At 38.0% G+C, this 19,268-nt stretch overlaps 1 protein-coding gene across 19 annotated transcripts in view; it reads left to right on the plus strand.

Moving 5' to 3' along the window:
* Positions 1–19,268, plus strand: part of LOC116531564 (ankyrin repeat and KH domain-containing protein 1) — a 136,847-nt gene that overhangs the window by 22,039 nt on the left and 95,540 nt on the right. For 17 of the 19 annotated variants that reach the window (XM_032250419.1, XM_032250437.1, XM_032250422.1 and 14 more), the window contains 3 exons: positions 12,604–12,757; positions 16,928–17,084; positions 18,581–18,728. In XM_032250419.1, coding sequence (XP_032106310.1) covers positions 12,604–12,757; positions 16,928–17,084; positions 18,581–18,728 — 459 coding nt within the window. Of the gene's footprint in view, positions 1–7,090; positions 7,178–12,603; positions 12,758–16,927; positions 17,085–18,580; positions 18,729–19,268 lie in introns of those variants that run through there. The other 2 variants (XM_032250433.1, XM_032250420.1) reach the window with 2 other exon arrangements.

Here is a 19,268-nt window from a genome sequence, read left to right on the forward strand (position 1 = left end):
CGGAGTTTTGCTCTTGTCGCCCAGGCTGGAGTGGAATCTGCGATCTCGGCTCACTGCAACCTCCGCCTCCTGGGTTCAAGTGATTTGCCTGCCTCAGCCTCCCAAGTAGCTGGGATTACAGGTGTCAGCCACCATACTCAGCTAATTTTTCTATTTTTAGTAGAGACGAAGTTTCGTCATGTTAGCCAGGCAGGTCTTGAACTCCCAACCTCAGGTGATCTGCCCGCCTCAGCCTCCCAAAGTGCTGGGATTACAGGTGTGAGCCGCTTTGCCCAGCCGAGTTTTTGCATCTTGTAGCACGTGTTTAAGGAGGAGTAAATTCAGTGTTTAAGTAATGTACAATTTGACTCCTAAGCCAGTATTATCACAGTCTTATCACTTGCTCTAAAGCTTCTAGTTTTGTTAGGTTACTAATTATTTTGACTTGAGGAACAATGAGAGTCTGTATTATATTTTGGTACCTGTTTTACTTGGGACTTAACTGACAGGTTAGCAATGAAAAGTTGCTTTTCTTGGCCAGGCAGAGTGGCTCACGCCTGTAATCTCAGTACTTTGGGAGGCCGAGGCAGGCAGATAACAAGGTCAGGAGATCCAGACCTTCCTGACCAACATGGTGAAACGCTGTCTTGACTAAAAATGCAAAAATTAGCTGGGCGTGATGGTGGATGCCTGTAATCCAGCTATTCAAGAGGGTGAGGCAGGAGAATCACTTGAACCTGGGAGGCGGAGGTTCCGGTGAGCTGAGATTGTGCCACTGGACACCTAGCCTGGCAACGGAGGGAGACCCCGTCTCAAAAAAAAAAAAAAGAAAAAAAAAGAAAAGTTTATTTTCTTTTAGTTTAGTATTTGAGGCTATACTTAAATCATAGATTTGACCTATTTACCAACCCCTCAACAGAATTTAGAATAATATGATGTAGTATCATAGGGACTATTGTGTATTATTTCCTTGTTGCTGATCTGTTGAAATTATTCACTCATTCTCTACAGAAGAAAATTCTGGTTAATTTGGGGTAGGACTTCTTCATGAACTCACATTTTGCATAATAGAATTATATCCTTTAAAGGTTAGACTCCTTGGTAGTTTAAGAATTCTGATTGGTATTTTAGAGTGGATTATTTATTTATTTATTTATTTATTTGAGATAAAGTTTTGCTCTTGTCACCCAGGTGGAGTGCAGTGGTGCGATCTTGGCCCACTGCAACCTCTGCCTCCCAGGTTCAAGCGATTCTCCTGCCTCAGCCTCCTGAGTAGCTGGGATTACAGGCGCCCACCACCATGCCCAGCTAATATTTTGCATGTTTTAGTAGAGACGGGGTTTCACCATGTTAGGAAGGCTGGTCTCGAACTCCTGACCTCAGGTGATCTGCCCGCCTGTGCCTCTCAAAAGTGCTGGAATTATAGGCGTGAGCCACTGTGCCTGGCCTAGAGTGGATTTATTTATTCACAATTATTTATTTAGAGCCTACTATTGGTCAAGCTCTGTGCTAGGCTTTGGAACTCCAAAGATGAAAAAATATGTTCCCTTCCCTTAAAAGCATCAGTTTTTTCAGGAATATGAACATTTCTGGAAATGAAAACAAAAGGTAAATTACAGTTTATTTTTTGAGATGGGGTCTCGCTGTTTCATCCAGGCTGGAGTGCAGTGGCGCAATCATGGCTCACTGCAAACTCAGCCTCCTGGATTCAAGCAATCCTTTCACCTCAAGCCTCCCCTTCCACCCCCCACCCTTGCAGCTGTGACTACAGGCATCTGCTGCCACACTCAGCTAATTTTTAAATATTTTTTGGTACAGGTAAAGTCTCGATACCTAGGCTGATCTGGAACTCCTGGCCTTAAGTGATCCTCCTGCCTTGGCCTTCCAAAGTGCTGGGATTACAAGCATGAGCCACCATGCCCAGCCTACTTATTCAAATTATATTTGTCCTTCTGAACTCCTTTTAGATATTGACAAATTGTATTTGAGTGTTCTAGGCATTGTGCACTTTATTTACATCACTTCATTTAATTTTCTCATGGTTCTGTGACAGTCCAGGATACCAAATTCAATGTGTGGATCATTGCCCTGTGTTAGTTTTGGATGATTACTCTAAAGGTTGATATTTGAGTGTCTTAACTTCAGGAGATTGATGGGCTCTAAGTGGCAGGTTTAAAGGAGCAATAATTTAAAATGGAAGGATGCATAGTCCATCAGCGTAAGATTGTTCTTGTGCTTATTTTGAAACAAAACCGCAACTGTTCCTTATTATGTTCTTGTGATCTTGGCTCAGTGCAACCTCCGCCTCCTGGGTTCAAGAGATTCTCCTGCCTCAGTTTCCTGAGTACCTGAGACTACAGGCGCAAGCCGCCATGCCCGGCTAATTTTTGTATTTTTAGTAGAGACAGGGTTTCACCATATTGGCCAGGATGATCTTGATCTCCTGACCTTGTGATCCACCTGCCTCAGCCTCCCAAAGTATGGGGATTAAGGTGTGATCCCTCTCGCTTCTATTACATTTCGTTTGAGAGACCTTCCCAAATATTAATACCTACTCTATGTATATTCCATAAACATCTCAGCCTCATTAATTCTAAAACTGAACTCATCATTTCCCCTTGGACCCCACTATGATTTGAATGTGTCCCCCAAAGTTCATGTGTTGGAAACTTAGTTCCTAGTGCAACAGTGTTAGGAGGTTGGGCCTAATAAGAGGTGACTGAGTCATTAGGGCTTCTCACGGGAGTTGGTTAACCATCATGAGTGGCTTTATTATAAAGCACATTTGGCCCCCTCTTTTCTTTAGCGCACTTTCCCATGCTTTCTTGCACTTTCGTCACTCCTTTGGCCAAAATCCTTCCCATTTCTTAGGTGAAGGATCCAAATTCCTTGGTATGGCAGACATAGTTATTTAGGATTTGGCTTTTATCTAGCTTTCCAACTATATCCTTATACTCTATTTGCTTTTTATATTCTAGCCATTCCCAATTGCTGTACTTCTTTGAATATGTCAAACTATTATATACCCTGGTATATATATTTCTACTGCTTTGGCATCTAGAATAATTATAGTTTATATGTATGTATGTATGTGTATATATATAGAAAGAGAGAGAGAGACAGAGAAAGGTATCACACACATACACACATCTGTATATACACACACACATTCATCAAGACAAGACAACATCTTGTTCTGTCATCCAGGCTGGAATGCAGTGGCTCAATCTTGGTTCACTGTAGCCTTGAACTCCTGGGTTCAAGTGATCCTTCCACTGCAGCCTCTCAAGTAGCTCTGACTACCACCAGTGCATGCTAGTATGTCTGGCTATTTTTAATTTTTAATTTTATTTTTTGTAGAGATGATATGTTCAAAGAACCACAGCAATTTGGTATGGCTAGAATATAAAAAACAAATAGAATGCAACAAGAATATAGTTGGAAAGATAGACAAAGCCAAATTCTAAATAACTATGTATACCTTACCAAGAAATGTGGATCTTTTACCTAAGGAATGGGAAGGATTTTGGCCAAAGGAGTGACATAATTGAACTGACATTAGAGTTACTGGGCTTGATAATTTGTTAAATTTAATTTAAATTCCAAAGTTATTTTCTGACAATATGATTGTTAGGACAGCTGCAGATTTTCTGTTCACTACCCTGATTAGTATTTGTTTTAGTTATACTCTGTTGTTTAGAAGATTCACTTCATCCAGTTTGGTGTAGTGAAAAGGGTATAAGCTTTGTTGTCTGAAACACATGGCTTCAGATCCTCACATGGTTATGTAATCTTGAGCAAGTCAGTTAACATTAAGTAGTTAAGGCGGTTGAATAAAATGATACATGGAAAAGACTGATACATATGAGACATTTTATTAATGGTAGCCTTTTATGTTTTTAAAGGCACTAAATAGTAGATTTTTTTTTTTTTTTTTTGAGACGGAGTTTCACTCATGTTACCCAGGCTGGAGTACAATGGCGCGATCTCGGCTCACCGCAACCTCCGCCTCCTGGGTTCAGGCAATTCTCCTGCCTCAGCCTCCTGAGTAGCTGGGATTACAGGCATGCACCACCATGCCCAGCTAATTTTTTGTATTTTTAGTAGAGACGGGGTTTCACCATGTTGGCCAGGATGGTCTCGATCTCTTGACCTCGTGATCCACCCGCCTCGGCCTCCCAAAGTGCTGGGACTACAGGCTTGAGCCACCGTGCCCGGCTGATTTTTTTTATTTTATTTTTTATTTTTTGAGACGGAATTTCCCTCTGTCGCCAGGCTGGAGTGCAGTGATGCCATCTCAGCTCACTGCAGCCTCCAACTCCCTGGTTCAAATGATTCTCCTGCCTCAGCCTCCCGAGTAGCTGGGATTACAGGCATGCGCCACCATGCCCGGCTAATTTTTGTATTTCTGGTAGAGATGGAGGTTTCACCATGTTGGCCAGATGGTTTATATATTCTGACCTTATGATCCACTTGCCTTGGCCTCCCAAAGTGCTGGGATTACAGGCGTGAGCCACCATGCCCAGCTTATAGTAGATTTAAAAAAAGATTTTTCCTTCTCCTGTTTTCAGTTAGAGACTTCAAAAGATAATAGATTCTGTATTAAAGCTATATTTTGAAAATGAAGTTTTTGTGTTCGTGCAAAGTGGGGATAATTTTCTTCAGCTTTAACTTAGAATTAGGAAAAGCATGATGGTTCTTTCTTGTGCTACGTGAAGCTAACCAATTTCAGAAAACCCAATATATGATATTTTTAAATTGTTATTATTTTTTATTAAGACAGGGTCTTGCACTTTTGCCCAGGCTGGAGTGCAGGGGCGTGATCATGGCTCATGCAGCCTCCACCTTCTGCAGCTCAAGTGATCCTGCTCCCTCAGCCTCCCAGGTAGCTGGGACTATAGGTGCACACCATCATGCCCATCAATTTTCGTATTTTTTGTAGAGATAGGGTTTTACCCTGTTGCTCAGGCTGGTTTCTAACTCCTGTGCTCAAGCAATCTGCCCACTTTAGCCTCGTTACATGCTGGAATTAAAGGAATGAGCCCCTGCCTCTGGCCTCTTTTCTGTTTTTTGAGAAGGAGGGATTGTGAGTCTGAGATTGGGAGTAACGTTTTCCTTGTAGAAAGAACCTTGAAAAGCTTTTATGTTAATGAATGTAGCCTTTTTATTCCAGTATTTCAAGATGATGTTGCTGAGTATATTAGCTCTTTTTGTAAAAAAAAAACTCACTTCTAAATTTGTCATTATTTGGTCCTAAATTACAACAGTATTACTTTCTTCCTTTGAGTGGATCTTAGGGCATGGTTATGGTGGTTGCTACTTCTGGAATTTTGGAGTACTGTGTATTTTGCAAAAAGAAATTGTTACGTCCTTCAGTAATTACCTCTTGGAACACTGGCCCATCCTTTTTGGTGTTATGAGTAGAGATCAACAATAAGCATTCCAAAATAGTGCTGATCCTGACTTAAAGTAGAGGGCTTTTACATTGGGTGGGGGAAGGATAAGACTTGTTGGCCTATTCAAATACACATAAGAAAGGAAAAGAGGACTAGAGAGTACATGTTTTAAAAATGTGTATTTTGGATGTTTAAAATGTTTTATTTTCCTGTTTTAAATGTATTTCTTAAAGGAGCTTCTTTTTTTTTTTTTTGGAGACAGAGTCTTGCTCTGCTGCCCAGGCTGGAGTACAGTGGCATGATCTTGGCTCACTGAAACTTCTGCCTCCCAGGCTCCAGGGATCCTCCTGCCTCAGGCCCCCAAGTATCTGGAACTACAGGCACACATCCTCACACCTGTCTACTTTTTGTGTTTTTGGTAGAGACAGGGTTTGCCACGTTGCACAGGCCTCAGCCTCCCAAAATGCTAAGGTGTGAGCCACTGACCCAGCTGGGAGCTTCATTTTTGAAGGCTGGTGAGGAGAGGTGGTGTGAAATAAAGATTTAATCTTTCCTTAACTTTTTCATAGCTCCAGTTGAAATTCATGAGAGTAATGATTCTTTGTTTTGTTTTTTAATTAACCAGACAGACTAGAATATTATTTTTATTTTTATTTTTATTGACATGAAGTCTTGCTCTGTTGCCCAGGTTGGAGTGTAGTGGTACAATCTAGGCTTACTCAACCTCTGCTGCCTGGGTTCAAGTGATTCTTGTTCGTCAGCCTCCTGAGTAGCTAGGGGACTACAGGAAGGCATCACCACATCTGGCAAATTTTTTTGTATTTTTAGTAAAGATGAGATTTCGCCATGTTGGCCAGACTAGTCTCGAACTCCTGACCTCAGGTGACCCACTCGCCTCAGCCTCCCGAAGTGCAGGGATTATGGGCGTGAGCTACCACACCTGGCCTAGAATATTCTTAAAGGATACCTGAAATGAAATTTGTGGTTGCTAACATTTGATTCTCTAACTTAAAATACAAATTTATTTAACGTGTTAAAATGAAAATTTTCTAATCCAATTCCAAGGGCTCTGTGGAAAACAATGTATTTTTCATTTATATTTAAGAACTTGAATCGAAATTAATAAATTTTTTAAAATGAAAAAAAAAAAAAAGAGCTTGGGTGTTGTTGTTTTTTTGTTCCCTGCATTGCATGACCACAGAATACATAAACAAAAATATGTAATAGACATGTTTTATGATAGAATATTATTTTTTACTATTAATAACTTATTTTTTATGTTAGCTAGCAATTGCTATTTCTAGAAATACAGGCTGAAAGAAGTTAACATTTAGTTATTGACCAATATAATAGACTTTATTATTTTATTATTACAGTATAAGATTTAAAGCATATTACTGTTATTGAAAGTTTTAATTATAGCACTACTTAGAAATTGATTTAAAGTGGAAGTGAGTTTTGGTTAAATCGTAGCTGGATTAATAAATGATTTTTCAAATTAGACTTTGGCCATAGTGACTGACTTCACTCTGGTGTAATAGCTGAGTCTGTGGTAATCTCCCTTGGTAACTGTTGCCATCCAGTGGTTCATTTCTGAAATGTCAAAATGGAATAAAAATGGGACAAAATGCTTGTTCCCCTTCTCCCCACTCCTTACTTTTGTTTGTTTTAGTTGAAACTAATAACCACACTCCCACAATCCTTTTTTTTTTTTTTTTTACGTGGGAAGAAAAAATAACCTTTTGAGGAGGAAGACAAAGGTTTTTGCCTTTAGTATTTCAGGAGATATAAGGGAAAAACAGGTAGTTTTTGATGGGCCATATTCCCGACTACTATTTTTCTTCCACTCTTTATTTTTGTACCCATTCAGCAAGTAGGAAAAAAAGATTCTTCCGTGTTTAGGACTTTTGCTGCTGAATGTAGCTACTGAATAGAGATGAGCTATGTAACAATATCATTAGGCAATAAGAACATTGCTGTGATGTTTTAGCTATATGTAAGAAAGTATAAGGCTTTTGTATTCATTTGCATTTGAAGACAAATTTCATTAGATATGCTATTATTTTGGGCTTATATGTTATATATAGAAATGGTTTCTGTACTCTGTCACCAAACCATTTATATTAAGTATACAGAATGTATACAGAATTTGTCATATTTAGTACTTCTCCATGTAGCTATAAATGGTTGCCATCTTTTTTTTCTTTTTTTTTTTGACAGAGTCTCACTCTGTCACCCAGGGCCCAAGTTGAAGTGCGAGCAATGGCGTGATCACGTCTTACAGCAGCCTCAACCTCCTGGGCTCAGGCAATCCTCCCACCTCAGTTTCCTGAGTTGCTGGGACCACAGGCAAACAGCCACCGTGCCTGCCTAATTTTTTAAAATTATTTTTGGTAGAGACAAGGGCTCACTATGTTGCCCAGGCTGATCTTGAACTCCTGGGCACAAGCAGTCCTCCTCTCCCTCAGTCTCCCAAAGTGTTGGGATTACAGGCATGGGCCACACGCACCCAGCCAGCTATATTTTGAAGTAATGCTAATGCAATCTGAATTGTAAGAATGTATTTCAGCAGAGTTATTGGTAAGATATTTGTGAACTGCCAAAAGTAATCTCTCAAATATTTCCAAAATAATAGGCATAGTGGGATATTTTGTTATTTTATTGATTCCACATTGAGACAGACATTTATAAAGTTATAGAGAGGGTAGGACAAAGGAAGCAGTGGTGCATTTTGGGAAATCTGATTGACACAAATATATTCATATCATTTATCTGTGTGGTTTTGTATTAACTATAACTCATTCTGGGTTTTTTTTTTTTCCACAAGAGTAGTGTATATTTAAAATTTGACCATGTGGGTCAGATCTTAGATATAAAATGCGTAAAACCACACTCAAAAGTTCAAGTGAACACTGATAAAATGCATCATGTTAGATTCTCAGTACCATTCTTCCACTTTGAAAAGGTAGAGAAAATAGACACTGTGGTGAGGGACAGGACAAAAGAATTGTAATTACACAGAATCATGTTCTAGAAATTATATTTATATGGTGGTTTATTATTTCAAAATGCTTTTACCTTCATTACTTCATGAATTCAATAGCATGATAAGGTAGGCAGAGCAGAGAGTGTCTTTGTTTATTGAGGAAGAAATTGAATGTCAGAAAGGTTGAGTATTAAGTCTGAATTTACATACAATGCCCGATAGAACTGGTACTTGAACCTAATTCTCCTGATCTCCATTGTAATCTCTCCATTATGTCTTGTTGCCTAATTGAAACTTGAGTTTACATCTACTGTAAGACATAGAATTAATGCAGTAAATTGTCTTATACATTATATTTTTCAAAGAGAAGTTATAAGCCTCTGAAGCAAGGAACACATCACCATTTTGTATTTTTCCTCTGAAATTGATTCTTCCCAAGAACTTAGGAATTTGCCGTCTTATATATGTGATACTAACATTATTGACACCCAGGTGGTCATTGCTACTGGTTCTTTCTCTTTCTACCGGTGGAGATCAGTCAGGCAATGAACAATCTGTCACCTTTTACATGGTCTATGCAAATCTATTAAGGTTGTGTAGCAATCACTACTATCTAATGCGAGAACATTTTCATCAATCCAAAAAGAAACTTCAGACTCATTTACAGTAACTCCAATTCTTCCCTTCTCCACTCCCTAGGCAACCTATTGTCTTTATGGCTTTGCCTATGCTGGACATTTCATATAAATGGGATCATATAATGGGAACTTTCATGCCTGCCTTCTTTCACTAAAAATGATGTTTTCAAGGTTCATCTGTATCATGTACTTACTCCGTTTGATGGCTGCATAATATTCAGTTGCATGAATATATATCACATTTCGTTTATCCATTCATTTACTGATGGATATTTGGGTTGTTTCTACTTTTTGGCTGTTAGAAAGAATGCAGTATGAACATTTGTGTTTAAGTTTTTGTATACACATGTATATTTTTAATTCTCCTAGCTATACCTAAGAAGTAAAATTATTGGGTCATATGGTAATTCTATGTTTAACTTTTGAAGAACTGTCAAACTGTTTCCACAGTGGCTGCACCACTATATTTCCACCAGCAATGCAGAAGGACCTTATGTTAAATTTTTTTTTTCTTTGAGACAGTGTCTTGCTGTGTCATCCAGGTGGAATGCAGTGGTACAATTATAGCTCAGTGTAACCTTGAACTCCTGGGCTCAAGTGATCCTCCTACCTGAGACTCCTGAGTAGCTGGGACTAGTTTTATGCTATGATGCTAGGCTAATTTAAAATTTTTTTTTTTTATAGAGATAAGTTTATACTAGGTTCCCAGGCTGGTCTTGAACTCCTGGCCTCAAATGATCTCCCCACTTTGGCCTCCCAAAGTGCTAGGTTTATAGGCATGAGCCACTGTGCTCGGCTCGTACCTTAATTTTTTTGAGTGCACCATTCATCTCCAAGGCCCACCCCCTCCTTCCCCATTTTTTTGGAAGCAGTCTCACCGTGTCACCCAGGCTGGAGTGCAGTGATGCAGTCTCGGCTCACTGCAACCTCTGCCTCCTGGGTTCAAGCAATTCTTGTGCCTTAGCCTCCCAAATAGCTGGAATTACAATCATATTCCACCATACCTAGCTAATTCTGTATTTTTAGTAGTGACAGGGTTTCGCCATGTTGGCCAGGCTAGTCTCGAACTCCTGACCTCAAGTGATCTGTCTGCCTTGGCTTCCCAAAGTGTAGGATTATAGGCATGAGCCACCACACCCAGCCTCCAAGCCCATTTTTTATTTTTTCCCTCTATCTGAAATATACTTCCCACCTCTGCCCCTGTGTCTGACCACCTGTTGCAGTTCTGTGCATCCTTCAAAGCCTGGTTCAAATGCTGCTTCTTACACAAAATCTTCACAGATTACTAGGGCTGGAAGTGATTTGTCCCTCATTAGTGCATAAGGTTATATCATTTATTTCTCTTTGGGGCCTTTTGTAATAGTTTTTAGAGTCTTTCTTATTTCTTCTACCACATTTTCGTATTATCATAGTGATATATATATCCATAAATTTTTAAAATATGCCTTTAGTAAATATAGGATAAATGAATGAAAGACTACTGGAAATCCTTAACTTGGCTTTTTAAAATGTTGCATGAGATATATCACATTTATAAAATTGGAATTGTAATATCTAAATACCATTACTGGAATGATGTTTTTACCTCTCCTCCCAACTGGCAGGTATGTATTCTGCAACTGTCTCCTAATTTCTTGGCCTTGCATTAAGCTGTTGTATGAGCAGTTGCCTTTCAAGGTCATTTGACAACTGGTTGCCTGCATTTATCCATTGGATCTGGAATGGCATCTTTGTCTGTAGTTACATGTTAAAGAAGTTGTGTTACAGTACAGCTTCTTTTAGGTCTGAAGTTAAAGATTCATTTTGTAAAATTATAGTATATCATTAGATAATAAAATAAATGTAAATTATTTTAACTTTACTGTCTTTATTAGGATATATTTATTTGGTGTCCAGTGAAAACTGATGATCAACTAGCTAGATATGCCAAATAATGTAGTCCAGATACTGTGGTCCTTTTATGTAATATATAAATAATATACATATTACTCATGAGTACTCATGTTCATATTTACATATATACACATATACTTTTAGTAAAATCAGAATCATACTGTTTTGAATCTTGTGCATTTCACTTAATTTTATGAATATTCTCATATGCCATTAAATATGCTTCAAAAACATTTTAAAAAATTTTTTTATTTTTTCTCACAGCTGAGCCAGTGGTCACAAAAACTGTTTTTAATGATGGCTGCAGAGTAGTCCATCATGTGAATATACAAAATGTATTTACCAAATTTTGTCTTGTGGTTAATTTTTCCTCATTTTTGGAATTTCAGTGAATGCTGCAGTGAACAAACTTGCACATTAATTTTTGTCTGGCTTTCCAATAATTTGTTAATGAGCTTTTTAAGGTATTTTGATACACATTTCCAAATTGCTTCCCAGAAAGGTTGTATATATTTTATTTAAGAAAATTCATTTTGAATTAATTTGATTTGAAATTGGAGGGTTACTTGTTTATTTTTGTAAGCTGATTTTTGCTTATACCATTCATTCAACAAGTATGTATTAAGTTCATACTATGTGCCCGGAATTCGTAGGCCCAAAGTATAGCACTGTAAACAAAGTAGAGTTTCTAACCTCATGGAGTATTCCTGTCTAAAGGACTCCAGGTATTTGTCAGTGGGTTAGTTCTTATTTTCCCTTATTTCAGAGTCAGAATTGAATAAATTATTTAGAAAAGAGGAAAACTTTCTCCTAATATCCTATCTATGCTATCAATTTTTTTTTTCTACCTAGTCTATGTAGATTTTTCTCAGGGTTATGTTCATATACTTGTTTCAATAAAAAGTAAATGCTTTTTTATTTTTGAGATGGAGTTTTTGCTCTATTGCCCAGGCTGTAGTGCAGTGACACGATCTTGGCTCACTGCAACCTCCGTCTTATCCTGGGTTCAAGTGATTCTTCTGCCTCAGCCTCTGGAGTAGCTGGGCTTATAGGCACCTGCCACCACACCCAGCTAATTTTTGTCTTTTTAGTAGAGATTAGGTTTTACCATGTTAGCCAGGATGGTCTCGAACTCCTGACCTCAGGTAAGTCCCCATGTTGGCCTCCCAAAGTGCTAGGATTACAGGCATGAGCCACCGTGCCCAGCCCCTGCTTTTCTTTTTTCAGTATTATTATTATTATTATTATTATTATTATTTTTTAATAGAGATGGGATTTCACCTGGTTGCTCAGGCTGGTCTCAAACTCCTTAGTTCAAGCACTCTGGCAATCTGCCCATCTGGGCCTCCCAAAGTGCTAGGGTCACAGGCATGGGCCACTGTGACTGCCTAAATACTGCTTTTCATGCTCTATATTAGTAACAGAAAATACACACATGCTATGTATTAGTTAGATACATACATGCTCTGTATTAGTCACAGAAGATACAGTGCTTTTGAGGAAACTTTAGTGTATCTGTGTTACACCTGCAGTCATGTCTGAAGGTAAACAAGACTGTCACCGTGTCCTTCAAAGTCCATTCCCATACTCCCATAATTTTTCTGCCTATATTTAAGTTCCAATTTTAAGAAGTCATATTACCTTAAATTGTAGTTATTCTAATCATATTGATATCAGTTTCATGGATATTGCATCTTTATTTCATTAACAGGTTGAATCATTTATTTTGGACCAAGAAGATCTGGATAACCCAGTGCTTAAAACAACATCAGAGATATTCTTATCAAGTACTGCAGAAGGAGCAGACTTACGCACTGTGGATCCAGAGACACAGGCACGACTAGAAGCATTGCTAGAAGCAGCAGGTACTTTACTTTTTGTTTTCTCTTTTGCATCTCTTTAAAAGTCTAGATCTCTTGGGGTTTTTGTTTTTTTTTTTTTTGAGACGTAGTCTCACTCTGTTGTCCAGGCCGGAGTACAATGGCACGATCCCAGCTCACTACAACCTCCGCCTCCTGGGTTCAAGCAATTCTTCTGCCTCAGCCTCCTGCGTAACTGGGACTGCAGGCAGGCACCACGATGTCTGGCTAATTTTTATATTTTTAGTAGAGATGGGGTTTCACCATATTGGCCAGGCTGGTCTCAAACTCCTGACCTCCTGATCACCTGCCTCAGCCTCCCAAAGTGCTGGAATTACAGATGTGAGCCACCATGCCCGGTCAAGCCTAGATTTCTTTACAGAGTGATATGGGGTTATCCCAAAATTCTATAACATACAAAATTTAAAATCTCTAAAATTTATTTTACTTTTTATTTCCCAAAGAAAATGTTCACATTTTGGATTTCTGGGTTCAACTCTTACATTTTTAAGGTATTAAGATAATCAGCAGCTGGGTACAGTGGCTCACGCCTGTAATCCCAGCACTTTGGAAGGCTGAGGCAGGCGGATTGCCTGAGCTCTAGAGTTCGAGACCAACCTGGGCAACTTGGTGAAACCCTGTCTCTACTAAAATACAAAAAATTAGCCAGGTGTGGCAGCATGTGCTTGTAGTCCCAGCTACTCAGGAGGCTAAGGCAGGGGAACTGCTTGAACCTGGGAGGTGGAGGTTGCAGTGAACCAAGATCACACCATTGCACTCCATCCTGAGCAACAGAGTGAGACTCTGTCTCAAAAAAAAACCACAACGATAATCAGCTAGTTATCAAGGAAAAGTTACCTGTTAGTAATTACATTATAAAATTAAAATGTGTTGGTTGGGCGCGGTGGCTCACACCTGTAATCCCACCATTTTGGAATGCTGAGGCAGGTGGATCATAAGGTCAGGAGTTCAAAACGAGCCTGATCAACATGATGAAACCCTGTCTGTACTAAAAATACAAAAATTAGCTGGGCATGGTGGTGTACCTGTAATCCCAGTTACTCGGAAGGCTGAGGCAAGAGAATTGCTTGAACTGGGACCTGGGAGGTGGAGGTTGAAGTGAGCCAAGGTCGTGCCTCTGCACTCCAGCCTGGGCTACTGAGCGAGACTCCATCTCAAAATAAAATAAATAAAATAATCAATTTATGACTCTTTATCTGTACTGATTTGGGGAACTGCATGTGATTACTTGTGTATTCACTTTATGCTTAGCTTGATTTTAAATAGCTAATTTTTTTTTGAGACTGAGCCTTGCTCTGTCGCCCAGGCTGGAGTGCAACCTCTCACTACTGGGTTCAAGCAAGTCTCCTGCCTCAGCCTCCTGAGTAGTTGGGACTACAGGCGTGCCCCACCATGCCCAGCTAAATTTTGCATTTGTATTAGAGACGGGATTTCACCATGTTGGCCAGGCTGGTCTCAAACTCCTGGCCTCAGGCAGTCCACCCGTCTTGGCCTCCCAAAGTGCTGGAATTACAGGTGTAAGTCACTGCGCCTGACCCTGGAATACCTCCTGAAGGACTTGCCTGAGCTGAGATCGCATCATTGCGCTCTGGCTTGGGTGACAGTGCAAGACTTTGTCTCAAAAAAAAAAAAAAAGTAGCTATATTTAAAATCAAGTTAAACATAGATTACAGTGAATACTCAAGTAATTAACATGCAGCTCCCTAAATCAGTACAGATAAAGAAGTCATAAATTCATTAAATTTATCTCCCACATTTTTATTTTATAATGTAATTGCTGACAGGTAAGTTTTATAGTTAAGTTTTTTAACTTTTTTTTTTTTTTTGAGACGGAGTCTCACACTGTCACCCAGTCTGGTATGCAGTGGTATAGTCTCGGCTCTCTACAACCTCCACCTCCTGGGTTCAAGCTCTTCTCCTGCCTTTGCCTCCCAAGTAGCTAGGATTACAGGTGCCTGCCACCATGCCTGGCTAATTTTTTGTATTTTTAGTAGGTTTTACTATGTTGACTAGGCTGGTCTCAAACTCGTGATCTCATGATCCTTCCGCCTCGGCTTCCTAAGGTGCTGGGATTACAGGCATGAGCCACCGTGACCGGCTACTCTTTTTTTATTTTAATAAGCAGAAGTACATTCTAAAATAATGATAAAAAGTATGTATTTCTATTGGTTTTTTTTTTGTGTAGTATTATATATATAGTAAGTGCATAAATCAGTAACAGTTGTTTATTATCAGCTACTATACATGATACTGTACATAATTGTATGTCCCACACTTTATGCAACTGGCAGCACGGTAGGTTTGTTTACACTGGCATCACCACAAACGCATGTGCTATGATGGCACTATGCAATAGGAATTTTTCAGCTCCATTATCATCTTTGGGGACCACCATTGTACATATAGTCTGTCTTTAACCCAAACATTGTTATGCAGTGCACGACTATATTTCATATTGAAGATGAAAACTGTGATTTATAGGCATGAGCCATTGCACCCAGCCTAGGAAGATAGAATTCTTGACACTATTTTAACTTAAACAAAATAAAGTTGAAAATATTTTTTTCTTTAAGGTTCTTTGAAAATTAAGAATTAGGCCATATCAAGAGCTTTAAAAAATTCTTTTCTAAATTATAAATGTAATATGTATTATAAAATAGCTAAAGCAATGTTAAATATATTAAGTAGATAATAAAACCTTCCCATTGTCTGTCAAGGTTTACATATACTTCTGGACTTTCCCCCTTGTGGTAATATAAATACATCTGCATGTTTGAATATGCATGATTGTTAAAAATGAAGTAGGATCATAATACACAAAATACAACTTTTTTTTCCACATAATTTATTGTGGGCATCCTTCCATGACAGTTTATGTTGATCTTTCTTTTTTTATTAAAGGGTACATTAATAGTCTGTTGCTTGGATGTACCATAATTAATTTTACCAATTTTAGTTTATATCTAGTTTTTCAGTATCACAAATAATGCTATAGTTTGTAGCCTTATATATCTGTAACTTTTCTTACTTGTGCAAGTATCTCTTTAGGACAGATTTTTATAAAGCAGTATCAATGGGTAAGAATATATTTGCATTTAAAATTTTGGTAACCGGCTGGGCATGGTGACCCATGCCTATAATCCCAGAACTTTGGGAGGCTGAGGCAGGTGTATCACTTGAGGTCAGGAGTTTGAGACTAGCCTGGCCAACATGGTGAAAACTTGTCTTTACTAAAAAAAAAAAAAAAAAACAAAAATTAGCTGGGCATGGTGGTGCATACCTTTAATTCCAGCTACTCAGGAAGCTGAGGCAGGAGAATTGCTTGAATCTGGGAGGTGAAGGTTGCAGTGAGCTGAGATTGTGCCACTGTAGTCTAGTCGAGTGACAGAGCAAGACTGTCTCAAAAAATAAATAAGTGAAATAAAATTTTGACAACTATTGTTAAATTAGTTCTTCAAGTTTGTGTTTGTATTTATTCCTATCAACAATTTTTGAGAGGACCTCACACTTCAGATGTTGTTTTGTCAATTTCGTAAATGAAAAATACCTCATCATTTAAATTTGCATTCATTTTGTTATTAGTAAATTGTGTTGGCAGCTCTTTGGAAATGATATAAATTCGCTGGATGTTGTGTATATAATTTTTTAATTTTAATTTTATTTGTAAGAATGAATTTAATTTAAAATGTTGTTCCAGAAGATGGTTGTCAGTGGGTATTTGACCAAAGGAAGAAACAATTGAATTGTTTGTTATGATATTACAGACTATCCCACTTCTGAAAATACTACTGAAAATAGTATAGTCAGATATCCTATACTAGAGCACTTATGGTGTGACTGTGTATTTTGAAAGAAATCTCATTTATTTGATACAATTAGCATCATATGAAGTTACATGTTGAGTTAGTTAGAGGATAAATTAATATTATGTGCATAACAAAGGTAGAAAGACTGAAACATAGGTGGTTATGCCATGGCCTTCGATACTAGTGGCAGAATTGAAATGATCAACCTTATCTTCTTTGGTCAACCTAACCTATGGATTCTGTACCATTTCTTTTCCCTAGATAATAGTGTTTAGAAATATAATTACAATTTGCACTTTTATACTTTTTTTTTGTCCTGCACTACCTGATTGATTGATGCACACTGAAGGGATTGGCAAATTGTCAACTGCTGATGGTAAAGCTTTTGCAGATCCTGAGGTACTCCGGAGACTGACATCCTCAGTTAGTTGTGCACTGGATGAAGCTGCTGCTGCACTGACACGGATGAAAATAGAAAACAGCCACAATGCAGGACAAGTGGACACGTATGTGTTTAATGACTTTTGGGTGTTAAACGTTTTCTTGAGTAGATTTTGGGGAAGTAGCCAGTTTTGGTTAAATATATCTTTTGGTGGAGCTTATAAACTTTAGCTGAATGGATATTATATTTTAAGTAGATATATAAATGTATATGTATTATGTAGCTATAAAAGTGGATATTATTGTTTCTTCATTCAGTTCTTATTCATTGAGCATTCTGTGAAATGTATAAAACTAGAGTCTATGAGAAATCCAAACTGAATAAGATCTGGTTTTCAGTTATAAGGAAGTTACTTATTCCAAAGGTTATTACAGTAAACCTCTGTGACTGCTTGAATAATGATATATGAAATGAGTTACTAATGCAGTAGCCTAGTTGCTTGCTACTCAAATGTGGTCCATGGCCTAGCAGTATCAGCATCACCTCAGACCTTATGAGATATGCAGAATCTCGGGCCCTACTCCAGATCCACTGAATCAGAATCTGCATTTTAACAAAAAATATGAGTAAATCGTATGCACATTAAAGTTTGAGACTCAGTTGTCTAGTTAGTCATTCTGTGGTAAAAGAGGTTTTCACCTTCACTATTACTAAATAAAAATTTCAGCTGTAGGATTATATCCCAACATGTCTTTGGGAATCATTTTAGAAATAGAGTTTAAAAACTTGTGTATCTAATACAGGGATGTCCAATTTTTTGGCTTCCGTGGGCTACATTGGAAGAAGAATTGTCTTAGGCCATACGTAAAATACAAACACTAAATGCCAGGCATGGTGGCACATTTCTGTAACCAGGCACTTTGGGAGGCCAAAGTGGGAGGATCACTTGAGACCAGGAGTTCAAGACCAGCTTGGCCAACATGGCGAAAACTCATCTCTACTAAAAATATAAAAATTAGCCAGGTTTGGTGACACACACCTGTAATCCCAGCTACTCGGGAGGCTGAGACACAAGAATCACTTGAACCTGGGAGGCGGAGGTTGCAGTGAGCCAAGATTGCACCACTGCGTTCCTGCTTGAGTGACAGAGTGAGACTCTGTCTCAAAACAAAACAAAACAAAACAAAACAAAACAAAATACAAACACTAATGATAGCTGATGAACAAAAAGAAAAAAACTGCAAAAGAATTTTATAGTGTTTTAAGAAAGTTTACGAATTTGTGTTGGGCTGCCGTCAAAGCTGTCCTAGGCCATGAGTTGGACATGCTTGGTCTAATGCTTTAAAAAACCTCATTTAAAATTTGTTATGTTAGGAGATTTAAAAAGATAAAAATGATAGCTGGTTTCAAATTCACTCACTGGCTTTCTGGCTTGGTTGATAAACATGAATAATTGAGGTTGCAGAAAAGATACTCAGCAAATAATATGTTCGTATAATTTTATCTCTTACTATATTAACATTTTTCTGTGTGTGAGTAACTCTTTATATTTAATATAATTTATCATAGGACCCCTGAGTCTTTTTGTTTTGGTTAATTGTTGAATGGTTTTGTTTCCAGTCGCAGTCTAGCAGAAGCTTGTTCCGATGGGGATGTTAATGCTGTTCGTAAATTGCTAGATGAAGGCAGAAGTGTAAATGAACATACAGAAGAAGGAGAAAGCCTGCTGTGTTTGGCTTGTTCAGCAGGGTATTATGAATTAGCACAAGTAAGCAGAAATAAGATCTTTAGTGATTAAAATTGTGGAATGGTTTTGGTATTTTATTAATTTTTGTCACTTATAAGATAGATTATAATTAGAGGCCAGAGTCTTCTCTTCCCCCACCCCACTTCCCTTTTTGGCAGTAGGTAAAGTAGAAATGGATACATAGTTTATTTTGTAGCCTGTACATGCAACTGAGAATGGTTCATTTTTCTGCCACTTACTCAAAGCTAATCCTAAGAAACAAATGGAAATAATAATTTTAAATTTGTCCTTAGAAATAATATACAACTATAATGGAAAGTAGTCATTATTTTTATCACATTCAAGTTACCCCAATTCTTTTAATTTTTTTTTCTTCTGTGTTAGAGCAGTACTGGAAATGAACCATGTTTTTACCAGTTTCTGTCTTGTGAGTATAGTTTTGCTGTTCTTTAGCTCTAGATAACCTCAAGCATAACATACTTTGACAAGAGCAATCACATTTTATAATAGGATGGCTAATATGATTGCCTACTTTTAAGATTAACATGTAATGATATTGTA

This window comes from Sapajus apella, unplaced genomic scaffold, assembly GCF_009761245.1.
Source record: "Sapajus apella isolate SASKATOON/1434 unplaced genomic scaffold, GSC_monkey_1.0 scaffold71, whole genome shotgun sequence".
In the NCBI taxonomy this organism is placed as follows: Eukaryota; Metazoa; Chordata; class Mammalia; order Primates; family Cebidae; genus Sapajus; species Sapajus apella.